This window comes from Perca flavescens, chromosome 8 (genome assembly GCF_004354835.1).
Source record: "Perca flavescens isolate YP-PL-M2 chromosome 8, PFLA_1.0, whole genome shotgun sequence".
In the NCBI taxonomy this organism is placed as follows: Eukaryota; Metazoa; Chordata; class Actinopteri; order Perciformes; family Percidae; genus Perca; species Perca flavescens.
Window position 1 is genome coordinate 8,996,264 of NC_041338.1, and position 25,313 is coordinate 9,021,576.

The 25,313-nt window shown below is 41.2% G+C and overlaps 1 protein-coding gene across 1 annotated transcript in view; it reads left to right on the top strand.

The window, feature by feature from the left end:
- The window catches only part of kiaa1549la (KIAA1549-like a), a 198,396-nt gene that overhangs the window by 111,534 nt on the left and 61,549 nt on the right, over positions 1–25,313 (top strand). Inside the window, exon 13 of the mRNA XM_028584441.1 lies at positions 7,036–7,181. Within this exon, the coding sequence (XP_028440242.1) occupies positions 7,036–7,181 (146 nt within the window). The remainder of the gene's footprint in view (positions 1–7,035; positions 7,182–25,313) is intronic.

Genomic DNA, 25,313 nt, shown 5'->3' on the forward strand with positions numbered 1-25,313 from the left:
CCGATTATTGAATATATTATACAAAAAACAATTTGCCATGGATCACGCCTTTTTGTCATTAGATGCCGAAAAGGCGTTTGACAGGATCGAATGGTGTTATCTTTTTGGGACACTCAAAAGATTTGGCTTAGGAGAAAAATATTTTAAATGGATCCAATTACTATATTCAGAGCCCATAGCCAAAGTTGTAACAAACAGCCAGTTATCGAGACCTTTTAGCCTATTTAGATCGACACGACAAGGATGCCCATTATCCCCCCTTCTTTTCTTGTTTGCTATTGAGCCACTTGCTATGGTTATACGTAATTCCCCTGATATTACTGGTATTCAAATCGGAGGAACAGAACATTGCTTGTCTCTTTTTGCAGATGACGTCGTTTTGTTTTTAACTGATCTAGGGAGGTCTTTTCCAGGCTGTTGGCCAAATTCTGAAGGTGTTTGGTGAATTCTCTGGATATAAAATTAATCAAAAGAAAAATTCCCTGTTAATGCTGAACAAAAATAACCCTACAATACAAACACAATTTACATGTACCTATGAAGACTTCACTTACCTGGGAATTAAAATAAATCCTGACATAAAGAAGATTGTATCTACTAATTATGATCCCTTAGTAAAAAAGGTATTGGACTCCTTAGAAAGATGTGGTGGGATGCCAATTTCTATGATAGGTCGCATTAATATTATTAAAATGTCCATTCTCCCAAAATTCTTATATATTTTCCAGTCCAGCCCCTTACACATTCCAGCCTCCTTCTTTTCCTCCTTGAATAAAACCCTTACCAAATTTATATGGAATAGTAAACGCCCCAGGCTGCGGCTCTCCCTTCTATATCTGCCCTATGACCGAGGGGGGCTTAGATTGCCTAATGTCAAGTTGTACTATTGGGCAGCTCAACTTTGTGCTGCTACTTATTATTTTTCTATCACTGATACACCATCTTGGATACATATTGAGAACAATACATTGAAGCTACCTTTGACATTGTATCTTTATGCAGCCGAAATTAAACAATTATTAAAAAACACGAAAAATCCTTTTCTCAAAAACACTATATCAATCTGGCACCAATCTCATGCTGCCTTGTTGGAGGTATCTAAGCTCTCATGCTTGTCGCCAATTTGGGGAAATTATAGATTTAAACCAGGAAGAGCAGACATGGAGTTTAGAATTTGGCTGAATAATGGCTTGAATAAAATTGGGGACCTATATAGTGAAGGAGTATTGATGTCTTTTGAGCAATTGGTAAATAAATATGGTTTGCCCAAAAAACATTTTTTTAAGTACTTACAGGTCAGAAGTTTCATCACTACCCAACTAAAGTCTACTGTGAAACCCCCACTCTCCACTATAGAGAACATAGCTGTTAGCCATCATCAGAGTAGAGGCCTGCTTTCCAAATTTTACAATATTTTACTACTTTCCTCAAAAGAAAGTAGTCTTTCATATTTACAAGCATGGAAAACTGATTTACAAACAGAATTTCAGATAAGTGGAACAATTCTTGCCTGTTGGCACAGACGCAATCTATTAATACCAGGTTTAGATTGCTGCAGTACAAATGGTTATTTAGAAGCTATATTACTCCTGTAAAACTTCACAATTTTAATTCTAATATTCCTGATGTATGTGTAAAATGTGGTGTTGACAAGGGCACTCTTCTTCATTGTATGTGGCAGTGTCCGGAACTTCAGATTTTTTGGAAGGAGGTTACTACATTTATTTCCCGTTTGATTGAATGTAACATGCCTATAGACGTTAAACTCTGCTTACTGCACATTTTTCCTAATGGTTTTGAAGGGACCACAAAAAAGAGGAAGCATGTTAGTTTCTGTTTATTGCAGGCTAAGCATGTAATTGCTCTGAACTGGAAGGACACAGAAAGACCAAAGATAAACTAGTGGATTAAACCAGTGGTTCCCAACCTGGGGTCTGCGCACCCCTTAGGGACGCGCCAAAGATCATAGGGGGGGCGCCAGTCTTTATCTGGTTTGAGGTTAAGGTAAAAAAAAATATTTGCACATGTTAAAAAATGATAATAATACACTAGAATCAGATAATGTATACAAAAGTCTGTATAAAAATAATTTTTAGTTCTTGCTTAAAATTGTAGGCAGGCTACTTAGTAGGTCAAACCTCCAGGACCTCTTAACCTGGGACCCTTGCTGTCATCAGGTCAGCTGCTAGCTGCTATCATCCTCGTCTTTCCTGCCGCCGCGGCATCACTATTTTATGAACGACAAGCAAAATGAAACGACACCAAGAAACAAAACACCAGGAGACTGTTGGCTAAGGCCAGGACTTTTTTGAGAGGAAAAAGCAACATGCACTGTCAAAAAGATCCAAGGACATCAGAAAATCATTTGGAAGAGCCGGCAGTGATTTACACAGAGCCACGGAGGCGTCATTTAAGTGTTCGCTATTAATTGCCAAGGCTAAAAAGCCACACACTATTGGAGAGCAGCTAATCAAACCCGCCTGCCTGAAAATTGTAGAGAGACTGTGTGGCCCACAGGCGGTGGATAAAGTGAAAACCGTCCCACTGTCTGATAACACTGTCAAAGACAGAATTGATAAAATGGCTGGAGATTGTCAAAACCAGCTGCACAAGACACTTAGAAATGTTCCCTTTGCCATTCAGTTGGATGAAACGACAACCGTGTCAGATGAGTCTTTGCTCATCGTTTATGTGCAACATATTCACGGTGAGGACTTGAAACAAGACATTCTTATGTCTACCAATCTAACCACAACAACAACAGGACAAGATATTTATATGGCTGTGGACTCTTACCTCTTATCCAACAACCTGCCCTATGAGAATCTTGTTGCATGCTGCACTGATGGCGCTGCAGCGATGATGGGCAAAAACAAGGGATTTAACAGCCGATTGAAGGAAAAAGCCCCCGGATGCGCAATTTTTCACTGTATGTTGCATCGCCAAGCCTTAGCCAGTAAAAAACTTTCAGAAGACCTCAGTGACACCCTGGCAACTGTTGTTAAAGTTGTAAACTTCATCAAAGCTCGCCCTACGAACAAGAGACTGCCCAGCTGTGTGAGGACGAAGCGCACCAAACACTGCTGTTACACACAGGTACGTTGGTTGTCGCGTGGACAAGTGCTTGTGCGTTTTATGGAACTGCAGGAAAAAATAAAGGAATTCTTGCAAGATCACAATCGACAGCTGTGCGAACAGCTGACTGACGCATTCTGGATCAAAACGGCATACCTAGCAGACATATTTGTTCTCTATAATGAGACAAACAAGCGGATGCAAGGCCCCGAATCAAACGTCATGCAGTGCAAAGACGCTCTCAGCGCTTTTGTGTGCAAATTGGAATACAGAGTTGGGAAAATGTCAAAAGGAGAGCTGCAACAATTTCCACTGCTTATGAAACAGTCTTGTGGCACTGTGCATGCGTTTTTGCGCACTGAGTTTACCCGACACATGAACTTGCTCCAGGAGGAAATTAACTCCCGTTTTGCCGATGTTGACGAGTACTTATCAAAAGAGTTGTGGGTGATGGACCCCTACATTTCCAGCATGGAAGAAGTGGAATACATCGGCTGTGAAGATGAGCTTGCTGAACTTCAAGCTGATTCTGTGTCAAAGAAATATTTCCAGGAGAACGGATACAAAAAGTTTTGGATCATCAAAGGACACGCTGTTGCACCAAGACTGGCCAAACACGCAATTACTAGGATTATTCTCCCATTCAGCACCATGTATCTGTCTGAGACGGCCTTCAGCGCCCTTGTAACAATAAAAACAAAGGCCCGTAACAGACTCAATGTACACCAGGACTTTAGGCTGGCTGTCACTAACCTCACACCGGACATTCCATCCCTAGTCAGAGGTATGCAAGCCCAAGGTGGCCATTAGTACATGAATGAACAGGATGACACAGAGTAAAACATGTTCATAAGAGTTTAATAAGTTTTTGATTTACATTAGAGCCAAATTAACACATAATGTGCTGTTGCTGTGTTAAAACAGGTTTATCATTATGTACATTTGCATAAAAAGGAAGACTCTACACACTGATTGTTATTGTTACTGAGCCAAATTCATTCTTAATAGCTTTGTCAAAACCACATGAAGTGAATGTGCATTTTGAAACTGCCCCTGTTTCAGTTATATGTTATGAGGGAGCTCTTGGACAGATGTGCTGATTGATCATTCTGATAATGACTTATTATTTTGGTAAGGATGTGTGTGAAAAGGCATCCTGTGTTGAGTTGTTAAAACATAGACATTTACCAAAGGTTAAGGGCCTAAGAATGGAAACAATCATAATTGTTTTTTTGTTTATTAAAAAAAGACTTGGCAGTAATTACTTAGTGTGTGTGTGTGTGTGTGTGTGTGTGTGTGTGTGTGTGTGTGTGTGTGTGTGTGTGTGTGTGTGTGTCTTCCAGCAGTTGGGGGGGCTCAGCTTTTCTTAGACATAAGTAGGGGGGGGCGCCAAGGAAAAAAGGTTGGGAACCACTGGATTAAACTAATGTCTAGCAACCTGGCACTGGAGAAACTGAGCTACATTGAGAGAGGAAAACTTGAAGATTTTAAAGATATGTGGTTGCCTTTCTTGCGCCTTGTAAAAGCATGTGACATGTAAACTATACTTTTTGTTGATGGAGTGAGCATGGGGTTTTAGGGTGGGGGGAGGCCTTGTCTTTTGTTTTTTCCTTTTTATTTTTTCTTTGTATATTTTTTCTTTTGAATGTTTGGAAAACGTTTTAAAAATTCAATAAAGATATTTGTGAAAAAAAAAACATGCAACTTCTATTGCAGCCAATTAGCTTTTGTGTTATTGAGTCTCCTGATTGTAAAACAGACATAAAATGGATTTTGTTTTTGAGGCTATGGGGAAGTGCAAAATTTAGCAATACTCGGTTTGCTAACAACGTATTTGAAGCCTACTGCTTCTTATGCAAGAAAGGAATTAATTTTGTGACTCTGCTTTTCCTTTTTTTATGTCGTAATATAGGTCTTAAATTGCATTCATAATGCTCTTAAAAAGGTCTTAAAAAGAATTCAATTTGACTTGGTGGAACCTGCAGAAACCCTGTATAACACTACATTGTGCAAATGATGAACGTTAATAGCAAGAGACTAAAGGGGAAAAAACATCAGCATATTTTTGTGTGGAACTTTGTTTGATTTCACATCACACTACATCATTAGTTTTTTATATACATTACTTGTTTGAAATAATTTGGGGTAACATATTAATTATTATATTCAGAAAATGATCCTCATATCAATCACTGGAGTTATAGCTAGTAGCCATCCTACATATTTTCATAAGTAAGAAGGGACAAGATTAAGAAAGCCTTTTTAAGTAATTTGAAGGACAAGCAGATTGTTGGCGAGTTTGTTTTATGACAGCAAGATGTATATAGCTTTGTATGGGTATATGTGTACATACACACCATGGAGCACACTGCTATCCTCAGCACAAATATTTGTTCAAAATTAATTTAGCATTTTTGCTGAAATAAGGAACTTTGTGCAGTGGTGCGATGCCAACCATCTCATTCAACCATTTTAAAAACTGAGGAAATGGTCAAGACACGGGTGAGTGGGTATCAGTCGTAAAAATGAATCAAGTCTGCTCCTATATGTACGTTGGCGTTCATTTGGACAACACCTTTGGGTGGAAGGACCGTGTTGAAAGCGTGTTATAATTTACAGCAGAGATTATACTTTTTTCTAGTGGTGGTGATGGTGCAGTGGAAATAACACATGCCTTTGGTGTGGGAGAACTGGGTCCAACTCCCACTGCAATACATCAACCAATGTGTCCCTGAGCAAGACACTTAACCCCTAGTTGCTCCAGAGGTGTGCAAACTGTGATATATAGCAATTGTAAGTCGCTTTGGATGAAAGCGTCAGCTAAATAACATGTAAGGTAATGTTTTTACGCACATTCAGGGTGAATCAAAGGATTTATGTTATACCTGTATTACAGATCATATTTATATTGGGATGTCAGAAAGGATGGTAATATCTCAAAATAGTTTATTTAGCTTGTGTGTCAGGTGACTGCAATGAAGGTTGTGGAGAGAAATGGAAACCAGTCTCTCCAGGCAAGCACAGAGAATATTGTCTGATCCACGCCAAGTATGACCTCTGAACCTTCAACCCAGTACATGCTTGAAGGCTTGTCATTTAGCAACAGGAGGTGCTACACACATGTTCAACTCCTGTTTTTCTGCTGTCTGCCGTGAATGGGCTTTATTCCATTTCAGATTGCCTCCGCCCGCCGGCTGGCCGACCGAGCAAACAGTACATGAAACAGTTTTTTATTATTGTTTTTATCTTTATTGTATAAATCCTCAATCCTCCACATGTGACAAAAACATCAATATTACCACCAGTGATAAAAACCAACAGTAACATTAATTTTGATTTCAACTTTTAGGTAGTACTACTGCCCGAATGACTGGAGTTCTGTGGTCACTTCCTAGAGTTCCTGACAGGATATGACTGACAGTTTATTGGACCCATAGAAGAGCAGCGAGCCACACCACACATCATTTGCAGCCCTAGAATATTTGTCCAATTACTTTAATTACTATAAAGACCAAGCTCAGAAGCACAAAGAAAATCTGAGACACGTAAAGAAAAAATCCTAAGCACAAAGAAAAACTAAAAATCACAAAACAAAAATAGAAACACAGACAATACAGTTATGCTGAAGCTGTGATTGTGGATGCAAATAACATTACTTTGAATTTCATATTCTTGCTGTTTTTCATATTTTGGAATAATAATAGTTTTGGGTTACAGTTTCTAATATTAGTTAGTTGTTTTGTCCATTATATGTATGCACACTCACATACAGACCAATACACAACATTTCTTTGGGTTGTAAAGCACCTTTAAATGTTTTTTTTTATGCTCTATTAATGTTATTTTCCAAATTAGATTTAAAGTTGATAGTGCCAATATGAGATGATGCCCTGCTTGTATACTGCTTGAGACTTACAAGCCTTCCTCCCTTGCCTCTCTCTGTTGCCATGGATACTACAGTCGGTTGCCAAGTGAGGAGGACGGCTCTGTGTCAAGTAACGGCTCCGGGAAGCTGAACACCAGCAAGAGCTCCTCAGCCCGAAGGACGACGACTGGCAACAGCAGCAAGAACGGCAAGGAGGAGCTTCACAAGAGGAGCCCCAATGGTGAGGAGGACGAGGGGGTCAGAGAGGAAATATGGAGGGGGGTTAAGAGAGATGATGGATAGATAAAAAGAGATACATTCTGCTCCTCCTTTACGTTTGCACCCACCACAACTACTGTCATAGTTAATAAACAGGTGTTAATTAACTACACACACACACACACACACACACATTCTCATACTGTTATACCCAAAGGATAATTAATACGAGCTAATGAAGTGCATATGAGCACAGAGTGAACACACTCATACATCCAGTGACTCAGCCTGCTTCTGCATCATGTAATTGTCAGTGACGACACTTATAATCATCATCTTTTACTCATACACACAAACCACAGATACCGGTCTTAACTGAATCAAAAGAGACATCTCAGGTGTTTGTATTTTTAAGTGTTTATGTGTTTTAATTTGGATGCAATGCTGAAAATGCTATGGAGATAAAAAAAAAAAAAAAAAAACAGTGGTTTGCAGGGCATGTGCCATAAGCACTGCATGAAGTTACTTTTGAGTAGAATTACAGAGGAAAGACAAGAAAGTGGGTGAATTGGTGAAGAGCTGCGACAGCTTACTGTCAGATTAGGTGTTATTCAAATCCATACAACCCACACCATATGGTTTGTGCATTAGCAAAATGACTCATCTTTAAACCGGTGACATGACACTTTTCTCTTCATCCTGCGGAGAAAATACTTTGATACACTGTGTAACTATTAAAAAATAAATTAGCATGGTAATTTTTTCCCATCTTTTTTTATTGAGGCTGTGGGTATATTAGTAATTATCTCCATCTTTAAGATACACACAGAAACACATTTTCCATTCCAATCAAGTTAAACACAAAAAAAAAACAGCAGGCGTGACTGACACTACTACTTAATTACACCATAGACTGTGGTTACATGAACAACAGAGCACACTACTGAATGGAACAGCCACAATCCTAGATGTTGCTATCGACAGCACCAAACTTTTTTTTTTTAAATAAAGAATTAACTTTGGGTTAATCGCTTTGTTTATGCTTTATGGTAGCTACATGCTTGTCTCATTAGCCCGTTTGCTTAAAAAAACACACGTCTGGAGGACTAAAGAAAAGTCTAAAAGTTTTTGGATTATAGTGACACAATCGAGACAGCTGATAAGGTAGGCCAATCTGTTGAACTTTTTGGGATATGTGCGGGGCCATAAGAAGTGTAGGGGTTCTTTCCGTGCACTAATGTATACAATTTCTTACTATCGCGAACTCTTGTCAGGGCAGGTTCATTTGGGTGCCACCTATGGCTTGAACAGATAGCCTGCTATGCTACCCGATGCAGCCTATTAATGTTAGTTCATTTTTAATCAATGCAACTAACTAACTATGGTATACTTTTGACTTTTACTTCATTACATTTTGCAGCAATTATCTATACTTTTTACTCCACTATATTTCTACAATGTTCCGTTACATTTTTGTAAAATTTTCTGATCAGTTTTTTCCCCTGCCAAAACGTCTTCCTGACCGTCACACGTTTGCAGTCCGCAGGGAAGCCTTCAGCAGTGGCTCCTGCACCGCCACACCAAAAGACCCGCCCTTCAATAGCATTTATTGGCCAGGAGCCTACCGCTCCCGGTACTACCGCTGCTCCCGTTACTACCGCTGCTCCCGTTACTGCTGCTGCTCCCAATACTCTGCTTGGTCATATGTGAAGCATCTGTTCACATAGGGTTAATATACAAACCATATATTTATCTTAAAAACGCTCCCGGCCCTCCTCAGCTGTGAAGGCACGTACTTGTTGTCCAAGCCGGTGTGTTCTCGCTAGATAAATGTGTGCAGCATTCTGAAGGAATTTATGCTAAAAATGTGACCGATTACGTCTGGCCTTTTCTGACTCCAATTCTATGGTCACTACACCCTAAATAGTGTTCATTTACTGGTAGATCAGAGAAATAAAACTCAGGATTCGTTCAGTTAAAGTTATAACAAGCTTTAGTGATAAATTATATTGCAATCTACAATTAAGTGTACACAGATCAGATACTACAATACAAGTCTATCTCTCTCCTAGCAAACAGACAGAGATAAGATAAGATAATACTTTATTGTCTGTTACACAGGGTTCCAGAAAATTGTCTTTGACAAGGCTCCAGTTACGAAGAGACATTCATACAGACATATAAAAACAAGACATGGGGTTAATTGAGGTATCAGCTCACTGTGGTGTTCATTTTGTGCTATTCAATATGGCTATTGCAGATGGGATGAAGGATTTCTTGTAGAGGTTTTTTTTTCGGGCCAGTGGTACCCTAAAACGCCTGCCTGATGATAATAACTGGAAGGAGTGATGGAGGGGGTGAGATTCCCCCAGCATCTGAAGCCTGGCTAACTCAAACCCTCACTTTTTATCCATTTCTGTCCCATCTTCTGGTGGTGCTGTCATCGGTTTGGATACAGTCAAGATCTTCTTGGCTCCAGCCGGCTAGCACAATGTATGAAAACTTTACCTCGGCTTCTCCCATTCTCAGGTCAAAAGAGACAAGCTGTTATTGTTGGGATTTGAATACCTGTGTGTTCTTAATCTTCTGCAGACTTAGGGAGTTGCATGAGAGCCAAGGTCACTTTCATACCCTGTGCTACACTTCTCGCGCTTGCAAAACACTGCACCATTGTCGTCTCTGCCTCCTCCGGTCAGACGAGACCTTTCTTAGTTCCCAATCATTCCCAGGGTGCCAATATCCCATACTCCCTTTATAATGTCTTATCACTTTAAAAACCAGATGGCCTCTCATAACCCAGAGAAGCAGAGACAACAAGGTCAGCTCATGAACTGAAACCTCTCTTATTCTAACCAAATATATTCCTACAATTCACTGTCCCATGGAAAATAATGCAAAGTCGGGCTTCATGCAGATCACCCTGATAACCAGAATTGTAAGTCAGAATGTAAAGTGGGCCACAGATGGTAAGCACAATTAAATTAACCTAAAACTAACTTAATTAAAATGCCACAGCCCATACTGTTTTTTTTTTTTAATTATTAGAATGTAGACATTAAGAGAATAAATTGTTATACAAGTATTTTTACTTTTCATACTTAAAGTACATTTTACTTTTACTTAAGTAGGGTCATTGTGTCATTGTGGTACTTCTACTTTTACTAAAGTAAATATGTATCTGGTTATTTGTACTTTTTACTTAAGTACTGAGATTCAGTACTTCCTGACCCATGAATAGGCTAGGCTATAACAATAATAACGGCGCAACATGGTGTTTTATCTTAAATCCGTGGACATGGTGAGAAAGATCTGGCCCTAAACATCCAAGCTCGGGCGCAATTCAATCATCGTGCTACTAACAAGCTAACGTTAGCTCGTCTGGTTAGAATGGGCAAGTGTCTGAAGGTCTGGCCAGAGATGCAGACGAGGCTGAGGGCAATGGGGCTGAGGTTAGCACAACAAGCGGATCGGCATGCGAGTCAGTCTAGCGCTAATGAAACGGGGGAGCTGAAAGACCCACCTGCAGGTTCCTGATCAGCTAGCAACGGAGAGAGGGTTGTGAATAAGACGATGACGGTGTTGGCAGTGCTCCACCTTTGGTAGGGTATGTTTGAAACGCAGCCAACATGCTAACGCACATTTGACGGTGTCACCCAGATGTGCTGATCACCGGGGTGAGGAAAAAAAAAAACCGGAGCCCAACTCTTTATTCCTGCTGCTATTAAGCAGCCTTTAGATGCATAAGTAGAACAGGATGAAACAATCACTTAAGCAACTGGCATTTACATTGGCATATTATATTACATATTATATATTATCTTATCTAGCCAATGTGGAACTAATTGTGACACCACCATAATGCACACATTTTTTTTATCATCCTTATTTATTTGATTTTTTTAAGTTTCAAAGCATAAGCAACAAATACTTTATTATTTGATGTTATTAGAGTACAAACATGCATTACAAAGCTATTGTGAACTAAATATGATTGTTGAGTATTATAAAATGTTTTATTAAATTCAGGTGACATTACCTGGTAAATCCACACTGACTTTTCATTATATGGCTGTAAAGTTGGCATTAAATTTCATCCTAGGTGGTATTAAAAAGGTCTTAAAAAGTCTTAAATTTAATCCTGGGGGTACCCTGTTAAACCGTACGGAATGCAATTTATTATCCCGTCTTTTAAGACATGTCCACAATCTTTCACAATTCGCCACGGAAGGTTTTGATTGAGCGTGTTAACATAAAATAATAATAAAAAAAAATTTTTTATAGATTTGACTTGGTGTTGAATTGCATATTAACAATAAAAAAAATCTCCCTTTAAACACGTTTGGCCTGAAGTAAATAGAGTGTAAGGTAAAGCCTTTCTACAATATGATTGCTGCAGTAGAAAAGAACAGCAATGGTTAGTCGTGGGATGGTACTGAAATATTGTTTTGTTCATCAGGAAAAGAGAAAAATAATATATGCTTTCATAGCCGATGTGATTGTCAGAAATGATACACCTGTCTCCTCATGTGCACATGCACTTTTTATTAAAGGATTTATTTAGGTTTCATGATTGATATAAGCAGAGCTTTCTACAAGCGTCGGCTTCCGGCCAGACAGCTTACTACTTATTTAAGTCTATAGGCTACTTTTCTGTTTTAACTTTTGATTCTTATAAAATACTTTTGATTAACAAGTTGCAATTTACTATGCGTGTACATTTTACGACCACTATAGCCTCTGCTTCAAAACAATACGACCATGATGATAGAAACATCTGTTGTCCCGTGCACACGCTCAGCTGAGGGGCTGTGTCCTGTGGATTAGAGAGCGGAGAAATGTCTTCAGTGTTTGACAAATATTAGCAAAAATAATTGATGACAAAACACACTATGCTAGGGGTCTCTCAACCAGAACAATGGATGGTAAACACAGACTTTTGATGACGTTGTGAAGTTAGGTTAGGTTACTTTATTGGTACCCATAGGTAAACTAGTTTTACAGTCTAAGAGGCAGGACATCCTTAAAACTATGTAGACCACAACATAACATACAACACACAAAACATTAAAACATATAAAAACAGGTAGTAAAACATTGAAAAAAAGAGGAATAGAAAACAGTACATGGCCAAAGTGCTTGTGCGTTTTGTGCAAATAATTTTACCGTTTGTTTAACAGAGTGATTGCCGCTGGTACAAAACTATTTTTAAATCTTGTAGTTCTGTAACCAGGAACTTTTAGCCTCTGTCCAGAGGGATGATACTGGAATTCTGTCTGTTGTCCCGTGCACACGCTCAGCTGAGGGGCTGTGTCCTGTGGATTAGAGAGCGGAGAAATGTCTTCAGTGTTTGACAAATATTAGCAAAAATAATTGATGACAAAACACACTATGCTAGGGGTCTCTCAACCAGAACAATGGATGGTAAACACAGACTTTTGATGACGTTGTGAAGTTAGGTTAGGTTACTTTATTGGTACCCATAGGTAAACTAGTTTTACAGTCTAAGAGGCAGGACATCCTTAAAACTATGTAGACCACAACATAACATACAACACACAAAACACTAAAACATATAAAAACAGGTAGTAAAACATTGAAAAAAAGAGGAATAGAAAACGGTACATGGCCAAAGTGCTTGTGCGTTTTGTGCAAATAATTTTACCGTTTGTTTAACAGAGTGATTGCCGCTGGTACAAAACTATTTTTAAATCTTGTAGTTCTGTAACCAGGAAATTTTAGCCTCTGTCCAGAGGGATGATACTGGAATTCCCTATTGTGTAGGCTATCTTCTTCCATAGCTAGCCGCTGTAGTTGTTTAGCATACAGGGATGTAGGGTGTAGCTGGGTCTCCCCAGTCAGCTTACTTGACCATTTTACAATTTGGTTTAGGCGATTCTTGTGCTTGACTGAGACACAACTGAACCATGCCACTAAGCTGAAAGATATAATGGTTTCGATAAAAGCATGATAAAATAATGTCATCATGGTCTTGTCTATATGAAAATGGTGCAATTTTCTCAAACAGTATAGACACTGTTGTCCTTTTTTACAGACAGCCTCACAATTCTCCTGGAAATTTAATTTAGAGTCAATAATTGTCCCTAGGTATCTATAGGATTGTACTTGATCCACCCGTTGACCCTTTATAGTTATAGCCTCATATCCTGGAGTTTTTCCAAAATCAATGTACATATCCTTTGTTTTGGATATGTTCAATTGAAGGTGCGACTCCTCGTACCATTGGACAAAGTCTTCAATTATTGGGCCATGGCCTCTGTCATTTTTATGGAGCTGACTCACTATGACGGAGTCGTCCGCATATTTAATAATGGTCCTAGTTACATATTTGCTCTGACACATAAAATGAACAGAAGGGGTGAAAGTACGCACCCCTGTGGTGAACCTGTAGAAGAGCAAAGCTGACCAGACAGAGCTCCATTCACCTTTACTCTCTGTGTCCTGTTTGTTAAAAAATCCAGAATCCAACTAACAAGATTAGGACAAAAAGTTGCGAGGAACTACAGGAGTTGTAGTTTTTATTGTTAAACACCATTGCCGAAATTAATGCATAATTTCAAGGACAAGTATTTTTAGTAATGTTTATTCATGTCATTCTAATAAAAAAGCTGCAATTTCCCCAACATAATTACGTTTTCTTGATTCGATTTGTATTGGTAGCTGACCAGTTAGTGAGCAAGCAAGCTAATATTATCCAGCAGCTAAAACCACTATATCACAATATATTCAATGTCAATGTCACCTTTTGGATGTTTTCAACGAAAGGGGTTTGTTGTAACGTTACTCAGCGATGCTGAGAGATGTGTGGATGGGGATGGCTGGCGGAATCCGATGGCCGATGTTATGCAGCAGCAGAAGATCTCCCAGCTGCCCGGAATTATCTCCCCCTTCACTTTTGTGTAATCTTAACCAGTCGTTTTGGGGCCTAACCCACCTTTTGTCAGGTAAAATTAACTGCTTTGGGTGGCAACAACTTGACGATTGCTCATGTAGCATTAAAAAAAAAACCTGAAAGCGCTGTATTTTGCATATGACAGGACGTTTATAGGCTTAATGAATGAGCCTATCTTTATTAACATCTTTTTACAGCAGAGCCATCTCTAAGACGCACTGCAAACACATTAAAAAGGCAATGTTGTCACAACAGAACTGTCATAAGAGGAAAATGCAGCCTCACTGTAATTTAGAGTTTAAAACACTCCTGGAATGCTTTTTTGCCATTGACCAATTATTCAAACTGATGTCAGATGCCCAAATATGTTTAAAAATAAAACATGTCATAGAACTCCCTGCAGTAATAGCCTACGTGAGTACATTTATGTTAGTGAAACAATTTATGTTTCTAGTAAAACAACAATTTATTCAATAAATAAATAAATAACAAATAATAGGCTAAATATGGTCTAATGATTCTTAATTAGTCTACAAAAGTTCTGATCAGTCAGGAATAGGCACAGTTTAAATATGAATAGTTATTTACAGACTGTGTGGGCTCAAATCACACAAGAAGTCTCCTGTAGGAGCCACATATTGTATGTTGTTTATGGTCTAATTTATATTCATACCTGCAAACTTCGCTTTTTGGCGAAAATCGCTGTTTTGAATGGGAAAATGTCATCCACGTGAATCGTGTGGATCCGAAGAGTTTTTATTTTGAGGGGGGGAGAGGGGGGTCCAAGACCCGGTGCTAATACGCCACTGGTGCCTTAGCGACCGTTATCTACCAGACCGAATAGCAACTAGATGCCACTTAAATGCCTCCGCTTCTCTCTGATGCTCCGAAAACAAACGTTAGAGGAAACTGAAACGTCGCCGCACGGGACGCTAGTTACAGTAACACTACACTCGACAGCAGGTAACGTTAGCCTACCGTTAGCTAGCAGCTGGAGTAAACACGGTTAAAATGCTGACAGCTAAACAGTGTAAAAGTGTGTCTGTATTTCACTGGAGAGGATTCCAACAACAGTCTATAGCTGCTGTTGTCTGAAAAACAACACAGATGTTGCGTTCACTTGAAATTCGCCTCGCCAGCCTTGTGCTGCATTCAAAGTTGTTGTAAAATACCCTTTTCCCATCCAGTGGTTGTTTTTGTCGTTTAACAAGAATTTACTGGTGAAATAAGTTGTTTGTTGTTTTAACACCGGGGAAATGTTGTGTTTTCCCTTTTTTTTCTTCTCGGGGGGAGGGCGAGGAGGGGGGGTGTTTGATGTGGCATCTTTGTCAGCCCTTCTGTGTTTGCAGGTATGTATATTATTTATTGATTATTATATTGTGCACTTATATTGTAGGTGGTGGGCGTTTTCATTGCGGTTTGAGCAGAAGTGATAACATATTTATTTGCTTCACCTGTTCACCTGGGGTTTTTGGCCTACACAGAGAGGGGGTGAGCCTGGGAGCGAACACTTTCTGTTGACCGTAGCACTAACGGACTTATTTAGACTCACAAAGTAACTTTACATTTGGTAACTGCAGTGCTTGTTGTATTTTACAAGTGGAGGAATAAATCATTGCAATACAATCTCGAGCATGTCACACTGTGTTTATGCATCTCTCAGTGTTTACTTCCTCACGGCAGCACTTTGTTGGACTGCTTATGTTACGGGTCTCAGATTGAGAACCCGTAAACAGATACGATAAGATTTCCTGTAAAACAGGACAAAAGATCAGACAGGAGACTAGTGCTTGCGTTCACTGCAGCTTCGCTCAGCAGAATGTTTATTTGCTAATATGCAATAATATCTCTCTTTTTGTTTCTCCATTTTGCTTTTATACATTTAGCATCAACACAAAATCCAAAACAAACAAAGCAAAATACCATAGCTAGTTAGCCTTCTCCTTAGCTTTCAAATGAAACACAATGTACCATTTCAATATGTCCTACTACATTTATCCTCATTCAGTACTATACCTGAGCCAGCATTTCAGTTAGTTAACAACCCCTTAAAAGAAGGTACCATTCAATAAACATTGCATCTTTAGGCTGTTCACTTATTTTCTTAAAATGGAAAATAAAGAAAACACACCTTTTACATGGCCACTAATGGCTGTCAGTACTGTACAATTGCTTGAGCTGAAGACTGGTAACGTTTTAACTTTTCAAAAATATACATCAAATTACAACAACAACATTAATTTAAAACAAGTTGTTATATCATCACAAATATGCATTTAAAACCAACCTAAAATGCGCTAAAGCCAAAAACTAAGAAATATTTAAATCTTAATTCACTCTTTTGATCTTAAAGGAACACGCCAACTTATTGGGAATTTAGCTTATTCATCCGTAACCCCCAGAGTAAGACAAGTCGATACATACCCTTCTCATCTCCGTGAGTGCTGTAATGCTGTCTGACGGTTCCAGCATTAGCTTAGCCCAGAACAGATCCTGCAGGTAACTGGTTCCAACTAGCCTACTGCTCCGAATTGTGACAAAAGTGACAAAATAACGCCAACATGTTCCTATAACGTGTACAAAAAACAATGTAACATGAGACACAGCCATCTTCTAACAGTAAACAAACCGGGAACTATATTCTCAGACAGGCTTGCTGCGAGCATATCACTCCGCCCAAGTACTATATTCTTCCGCCTGAGAATATAGTTCCCGGTTTGTTTACAGTTAGAAGACGGCTGTGTCTCATGTTACGTTGTTTTTTGTACACGCTGTGACTCTACAAATCACAACATGTAAATAGGAACATGTTGGCGTTATTTTGTCACTTATTCGGAGCAGTAGGATTACTGGAACCAGTCACCTGCATGTTTTGTGCTGGCCTGATGCTGCCGGAGCCGTCAGATAGCCTTACAGCACACACGGAGATGAGAAGGGTATGTCTGGACTTGTTTAACTCTGGGGGTTACAGTGAAGAAGCTAAATTCCCAATAAGTCGGCGTGTTCCTTTAACGGAAAGTTCACTGCCGGCGCCATCTTGAGACTGCCGCGACAACAATACTTTTTCTCTACTTGTATACAAACCATATAAATGTACTATCTCCCCTCCACCAAACCGATCTAACATTACAAATGTACTGTTTAACAAGATATGTATAAGTATACACGTTTTAAAGCTTCACAAACCTTTAAAACAGATCAGACAGGAGACAAGTGCTTGCATTCACTGCAGCTTCGCTCAGCAGAATGACAAAGCAACGAGAGTCCGCTCACCAAGAGTGTCTGTGAGAGCGAAGCACAGCGCCACACTGACCCCTACTGACAGCACCGTAATGCTGTATTAGAAAGAGCCTTGTACTCTTACCAGAAATAAATGATTAACCATTATGACTCTTATCAAACGTTTTTCTCTCATATAAATAATGAAATGATAATGAAAATAAAAAAGAAAAAATTACATAAAATGTGACCATACATTTTGTGTGCGTCACACGCTCCCTAACAAGAATAAAAATGGCTCCAGACATTTCCAAGCTCTAAACCTCAAAACGTTTACATTCAATAAACACTTTCAATACCCAAAGGTAAGTTCTAGGTAAGTATGTGTATATATGTGTATGTCTATGTTTGCCGATCAGTATACAAATTGTGGTGCATTGTATTGCACAGTTGAAGTGTAAGGTAGGATTTGGTATGGTGTGGGGTATGGTACTATCTTGAAAGGCGTGTGATAGTTTATAGGGTATGCCTGCATTTCCCAGATCGGCATTGAAGGTGGGCTATAGGCCCCCACGGTGTTGCACACTGTTCTGGGTTGGGAAGAGGGTTGCCCTAATGATTCATATGTGAGCATCTGGGTAGGCTTTCTTTCACGAGTGGACCTCCTAGTTTGTGGATGATTAGCTTGATCATCATAGGGCTGCTCACTCATTGCCTGAGGGGATACTGGTCTGTCCTCTTGCTGCATCCCGTCTTCCTGCTCATATTCTGCAGGGTTAAGAGGTAAGTGCTCCTCTTCAGCCCATTCCTCTCCATGGTTGCTGTGTCTAGTTCCTCTGCTCTCTACCCCAGGCCTGTTCCCCCTCCCCTCACTGACACGTGCACTCCTTCTGGTGTCTCTTTCAGGTATGAGTGGTCGGGTTTGTCCAGATCTCTCAGTTGCTGTTGCGTGATTAGAGTTTCTTTGAGGCTCACACACAGACTGCACTTGTGTAATCTCAGTTTCTTTTCTTACCGGTATTCTCAGCCAGTATCGTGGTACATCATCATCATCAGAAGCGTCACTGCTTGGGTTCCATTCTTTCTGTTCCTTTGTGTTTGACTGACTGTTTCTGGTTCTCTGTCGACGTTGTGGTTCTATTGATTGAGTGGCCGTGGTTCTTGTTGAGTCTCTTTTTCCTCCAGTTGGTGTTTTCTGTGACTGCTGGGGTAAATCTACAGGTAAGTCATTGACCAAGTGAAGCAGATTGCGATGTAGTGTTCGTACCTTGTTTCCACCTTTTTCCGGGGTCACTTTGTAAACAGGCCCCTCAGCAATCCTCTCCTTCACAACATGAATCATGCCTTCCCAGTACGATCTTAGCTTACCGGGGCCTCCTCTTTCACTCAAGTTACGCACCAACACCCGGTCCCCTGGTTCAAGGACGACGCCCTACAGGTGGCGCTCATAGTATCTCTTTCTCCGAGAACTTGACTGTTGGCTATTCTCAGAGGTGAATCTGTAAGCTTCCTTCATTCTAGAGGCCCATTTATCTGCATAGCCTCTAGGAGAGGTGGCTTCTTCATCAGCAGTCAAACCAAATATCATATCCACAGGCAGACGTGGGTGTCGGCCGTACATTAGGTAAAAGGGTGAAAACCCAGTAGCCTCATGCCGGGTACAGTTATAGGCGTGGACGACTTGTGGTAGGTGTTCTCTCCATCTTTCCTTTTCCTCCAGGGTTCTGAGCATTTGAAGCAAGGTACGGTTAAACCTCTATGCTGGATTTCCCTGAGGATGATAGGGAGTGGTCCTTGAGTGACCCACTCCACTGAGCTGTTGCAGGGTTTTGAAAAGTTCCTTCTCAAATTCTCTTCCTTGGTCATGATGTAGTTTCCATGGGTAACCAAATCGTGGAATGAAATCATCAAAGAGTTTTTCCAGACTTGTTTTTGGTAGCATAAGCTTGTGCGAACCTGGTACCTCAAAGCCCCCTTTGCTAGATTCCAAGAGCAGGTAGTCTAAAGAGAAACAAGCTCAAGTGGTGAGCTGGTGATGATGCTCCCCATTGGTGCTCTGATGTGTAAGACAGGTTTTTTCTGCTTGATGCATGGACACTTTCTCGTCACATAAGCCTCAACATCATGTTTCATGTATGGCCAATAGAATCTGTCTCTATTTAATCTGTTAGGCCCAGGACTCTTTCGGTCCCCATATGACCCATATCATCATTGAGATACTTCAGGACCAAAGGTCGGTACTGGGCAGGCAAGACTAGTTGACTCCTCTGACTGGTTTTCCTGTACAGCAGGCCATCTTTGAGGTGAAGTTTCCCCCACTCGTGTAGAAGTTTCCTTGTAGGACCATTAACTCCCCTTCTCATGTCACTAGTATAGTGTTGCTAGTCCCTTTCAGTCTGATGACTTGACTGATGGCAGGATCCTCTCGCTGAGATTTGATGAGCTCGTCAGAGCTTATCGTTGGGAGCAACTCTGGTGACTGTAAGTACAACTTCTCTTTTGACAGGTTCAGGGCGGCGACATAAGCAACGTCTCCTTGCTTAGCTGCTCTGCTGCCTTCCCATGTTGCCAGAATTGTGTCTCTGGGCAGCTGTTCTGTGCATGACTCTACATAGCCGTCAATGTCTAATGGCAACCTGGAGAGTGTGTCAGCATCCACATTTATTTTCCCTGGTCGATATCTCACCTCAAAACAAAAGTCAGCAAGCTCACCAACCCATCGGTGTCCGACAGCATTGAGCTTGGCAGTGCTCATCACATACGTTAAAGGATTGTTATCCGTGTACACAACGAAGTGGGGCGCGTAGAAGAGGTAATCTCGAAATTTCTCACTTATGGCCCGGAACGCCAGGAATTCGAGTTTGCCTGAGTGAAGGTTGTAATTTCGCTCTGCAGGCGTCAGTGTCCTGGATCCATAGGCTATTACTCTGAGCATCCCTCCCTGACGTTGGTATAGCACTGCACCAAGCCCTTGTTCTGATGCATCTGTGTGTAGCACGAAAGGGAGGTTGAAGTCAGGATAACCAAGCACTGGTGGGTTGGACAGGATATCTACAAGATGATCTAGGGCTCTTTGGTGCTCCTCCATCCACTGTATCGGTGTCCTGGATGACAGCTGTACCTTCTGTACTTCTTTTGCTTGGGCTGAAGCATCACAGTGGCAGTGCTTTTGGCTTGCAAGAGCTCATACATTGGCTTGGAGATTTTAGAGAAGTCTTGTACATATGTCTGATAATAGCTGAGGAATCCCACTAGCTTATGGACTTCTCCAACCGTGCTAGGGGTTTTCCCTCTCAAAGCCTGAATGGCCTCCAGATCCTTGGGGTCGATCCGCACTCCATCAGCAGAGACCAGCCTTCCCATGTAACGGACCTCTTTCTTGAAGAGCTCACACTTATTTGGCCTGAGCTTTACTCCGTGCTGTTGAAGGGCCCTCAGGATGCGTCTGAGTACCTCGACATGATCTTCAAATGTCTTAGAATAGCAGAGGACGTCGTCTAAATATGGAATGCAGTATTCATCCCGCAGGGAGTTGAGCATTTCCTCCATGCTCCTCTGAAATGCAGCTGAGCGTTCAAAAGTCCAAAGGGAATGCGCACCCACTCATACAAGCCCCATGGAGTGATGAATGCTGTCATGTGCCGGGATCCCTCTGCAATGAAGCCTTGATGATACGCTTCTCCTTGATCCAGAATTGAGAACCAGCTGTATCCCCCGAGTGTGTCAATTAGATCTTGAATACGCGGCAGGGGGTGTCTGTCTGGGACTGTATTTTGGTTCAGGAGCCTATAATCAATGCACAGCCTCAAGCTTCCCTCCTTCTTGCGAACACAAACCACTGGAGCAGAGTATGGGGACTTTGATTTTATTATCCACTTCTTTGCCAGTAAGTCCTGTATGTACTCTTTGACTTTGACTGCACCGGGATGTCATCTTTCAGAGTTATGCTCATTTGGAGGCTTGGAACACACCCTATGTTGTTCTCACCCCGAGCAAATGCATTTGACTCTTCATAGAGCATTTTCTTCACTTCTGCATGTTGTTCATTGTTCAATTGGCTTACATTGACGGGGGGATGCCACAGCTGGGACCGTTGCTCTGTTCTGCTGTTGTCCTCCTCATCCTCCCCAACAGGTACAAGTGAGTTAACATTTTGAACCTCAATGCAGTCCGATTGGTCTGTTTCCACTATCTTGTCGATTGGCTGGATACTGCCTAACACTGTGAAGTTGCCCAATGTAATGTGTGTAGTTGCACACTGGGATTTCAACATAAGGCCGCTGGGTGTGATGAACCTCAACCAGGCCATCACCAATATCTAGCTGGTCCAGTCTCAGGTCTGGATAGTTGACCTCGAACAGCGCCACAGATTGAGTGAAACCAGCAGGCACCTTACATTTGATGTGGACAACTTGAACCTGGGTGGACAATGACGTCATGCCGACCAACTCTCTCAAGTCCATTGTCATGGACTGGTTCCTGGGTCTGTACAAAGTTCACAATGGCCTCAGCTTTGTCATTTTCAATTTGCATGGCCTCCCTCAGCAACTTAACAATAATGGCAATGACTTCAATTTCACTCTCCTGCACTAGGATGAGCTCTTCGGTCACGATGAAGCCCAATATTGGTCTCACAAGGCTCACACAACTGACCAGGAAGGGTACTCTGATGGCGAGATTTGGATCATCATTGCCAGGTAAGTTAAAGGTGACTTCCACCCATCCATCGTATGGTATCGGCTCTCCATTAGCTGCCATGAGATCCAGTCGTCTATCTCCCATAAGCTCACACAGTGGGCGCACTTCCTGTTGAGGCAGGTATCGTGCAGGTATTTTTGTTTCCATGTGCGGTCGATAATGCTAACCTGGGCGCCAGAATCTAGCAAAGCAGTCACAGTATACCCACTTAGATTACATTTCAATAAACATGTCTTTCCAATTAGCTTAGCTACTCGCTGTGATGTTGACATGACCTTTGGTGATGAATGAGGAGAGTCAACAAGATTGTGGTTAACCTGTGCTGGTACTGCCTTGCTTGTATCTGGGTGGGACTGAATGCTACAGTCGGTCACTGGTTGTCCCTCTGCCATAACCGGGGGGCGTTTCCCGACGGCTTAGGTTTTTTTAAACATCCCACAGCACGGTGCCCCTCTTCCCTGCATGAAAAGCAATGATTGCAGTTAGTCCGATTACTGGCAATGCAGTTAGGGCAACCGTGTGGTCTCTCTTTTCTTAACTGTCTGTTCTGTTTATTGGGACACTGGTAGGTACACTGGGGTTGAGGCTCAGATGTTGATGGCTTCGCTGCTGGTCTAACATTTGACTGTAGGGAGCTTACTGCCTGTGCCAGGGCCTGTACTTGAGCACTCAGCTGGTGGAGTAGCTCATCTTTGCCACTGGTGTCAATGGTACACTGTCCCTTGTTAACCTCACTGATGTTAACTTCACTATTCTGAGTGTGAGCTAATTTTGGGCGATTGCTGCATCCCAAGCGCCGTTTCCTCTCACTCACCTCACTAGTCGTTTTTGTAACTTGTCTCAGAAGAGCCTCATCAGTGACGGTAGGGTCTGAGAGAAGGGGTCTTAACTCCTGCCTGATATCATCATGTTTCTCACCCAAGCCCTGATAGACTGTGCAAAGGAATACATTCTGTGCTGTTCGTGCTTCATACTTCTTAATGTCGGAATCCGTCTGTCTTGATGTGAATATCACTTTTTGTTTAAGCCCCATCATTCTGTAAAGAAACTGGTGTGGCGTTTCATGCTCATGCTGTTTGGCATTCATCAATTCCTGAAACAGTTCAGTGCTGTTTTTCTCTCCTAAATGTGATTGTAGGAAGCTCTTTAACTCTGTTTTTGTCATTTCATCCTTGCTGGCGAGCATTTCTTTGAAGTTGTTTCGTCTTTGGTGTGTTTCTCCTTTAATCCTTGATCAATCTGTTTACTGATACTACTGTAGCTTATCTCAGATGTGTTCTCCCCAATTTGTCCACCGTGTATCTTGAATTCTTTCCTCTGCAAGAGGGGAAGGTCTTTGAGGGCAATCACGCTTTCAGTGGTGCTAGTGGAACAAGGTAACTGTGTGACATGTGCACGGTTGAGTGTTGGCCGTGTGTGGGGTTAGGGAGACACTACCCAGTTTAAGCTTTTGACACAACTCATCATAACTACAGAGCAGTTTACTTAGCTGTGATTCAAGTGTATTTGTTTGAGGAGCTAAAGCTGTTGTTGCAGTTTCAGTGTGTGTACCTGTAGCATGTGTGTTAATATGACCAAAATCAGATGGTAAAGATTGCAAAACATCAGCCTCAGACACAGTAAAATCTCCCCCACCCTCTGTAGAGGATTCACCCTGCTTACGGTTGCTAATAATTTCACCAATCATATCTTTTAGGAAAAGTATCTGTGACATGCCCTCATCCTCTAACTCCAGCAAAACTGTACTTTCCATTTATGAACAAATGTAATCCATACAGGCTTCTTCGTCATGTTTGTTTAACTTAGCTGGATCTTGGTCCGGTGTCTGTGGGATAGCTGTTGTAATCTGGAGCAACTCCTCGGCAGAAAGGCGGAACAGTCCCTTCTTTACCGTCCAAACCAGCTTCTTCCTTTCATCTGCCATTGTGTACACTCATCAGATGCCCTCGGCCCTTGAAGTCCCTCGCTCTGGCAGCAGTCAGACGTCCTGGATTCTAGCAGCCCCTCGCTCTGATGACGTGCCACACATTGGTCCACAGGTTCAGATATCACTGGATCCACAACGTTCTCCAACCATGGGTGTTGCAGATCCCGAGCGAGCCCCCATGAACGGTTACGGGTCTCAGATTGAGAACCCATAAACAGATTCAGTAAGAAAAAAAATCAGACAGGAGACGAGTGCTTGCGTTCACTGCAGCTTCGCTCAGCAGAATGTTTATTTGCTAATATGCAATAATATCTCTTTTTTTGTTTCTGCATTTTGCTTTTATACATTTAGCATCAACACAAAATCCAAAACAAACAAAGCAAAATACCATAGCTAGTTAGCCTTCTCCTTAGCTTTCAAATGAAACACAGATTCAATTTACCATTTCAATATGTCCTACTACATTTATCCTCATTCAGTACTATACCTGAGCCAGCATTTCAGTTAGTTAACAACCCCTTAAAAGAAGGTACCATTCAATAAACATTGCATCTTTAGGCTGTTCACTTATTTTCTTAAAATGTAAAATAAAGAAAACACACCTTTTACATGGCCACTAACGGCTGTCAGTACTGTACAATTGCTTGAGCTGAAGACGTTTTAACTTTTCAAAAATATACATCAAAGAGTGTCCGTGAGAGCGAAGCACAGCGCCACATTGCCCCCTACTGACAGCACCGTAATGCTGTATTAGAAAGAGCCTTGTACTCTTATCAGAAATAAATGATTAACCATTATGACTCTTATCAAACGTTTTTCTCTCATATAAATAATGTCCCGCAACAAAACAGACAAAATTACATAAAATGTGACTATACATTTTGTGTGCGTCACACTTACAGCCGCAACATCTCCTTTACAAATATTCACCACATTTACAATCGGGCAGGCAAACTCATTAAAATATGCAATTAAGATCAGTGTATATGATTGAATGTGTGTCATTAGAACATGCCAAAGACTACCAAATTTGGGCTTTTACAGCCAAACGTTTCCCGCCTACACCCTACAGGATCCCTACAGGATCCCTACAGAGATAGGCCTTTTTTAAAGATTAGTTTTTGGGGCATTTTAGGCCTTTAATTCCACAGGACAGATGAAGACATGAAAGGGGAGAGAGGGGGAATGACATGCAGCAAAGGGCTGCAGGTTGCAGTCAAACCCGCGGCTGCTGCCTCGAGGAGTAATCCTCTATATATGTGCGCCTGTTCAACCAACTGAGCTAACCCGGCCACAAGATAGGCTTTTTTAAAACCTCTTTAAGACCTTTCTGTTTAACCAGAAATAGCTCTGAGGTCGCTAAACCCACCAGATTCCATTCCACAATACTTTTAGCGTTT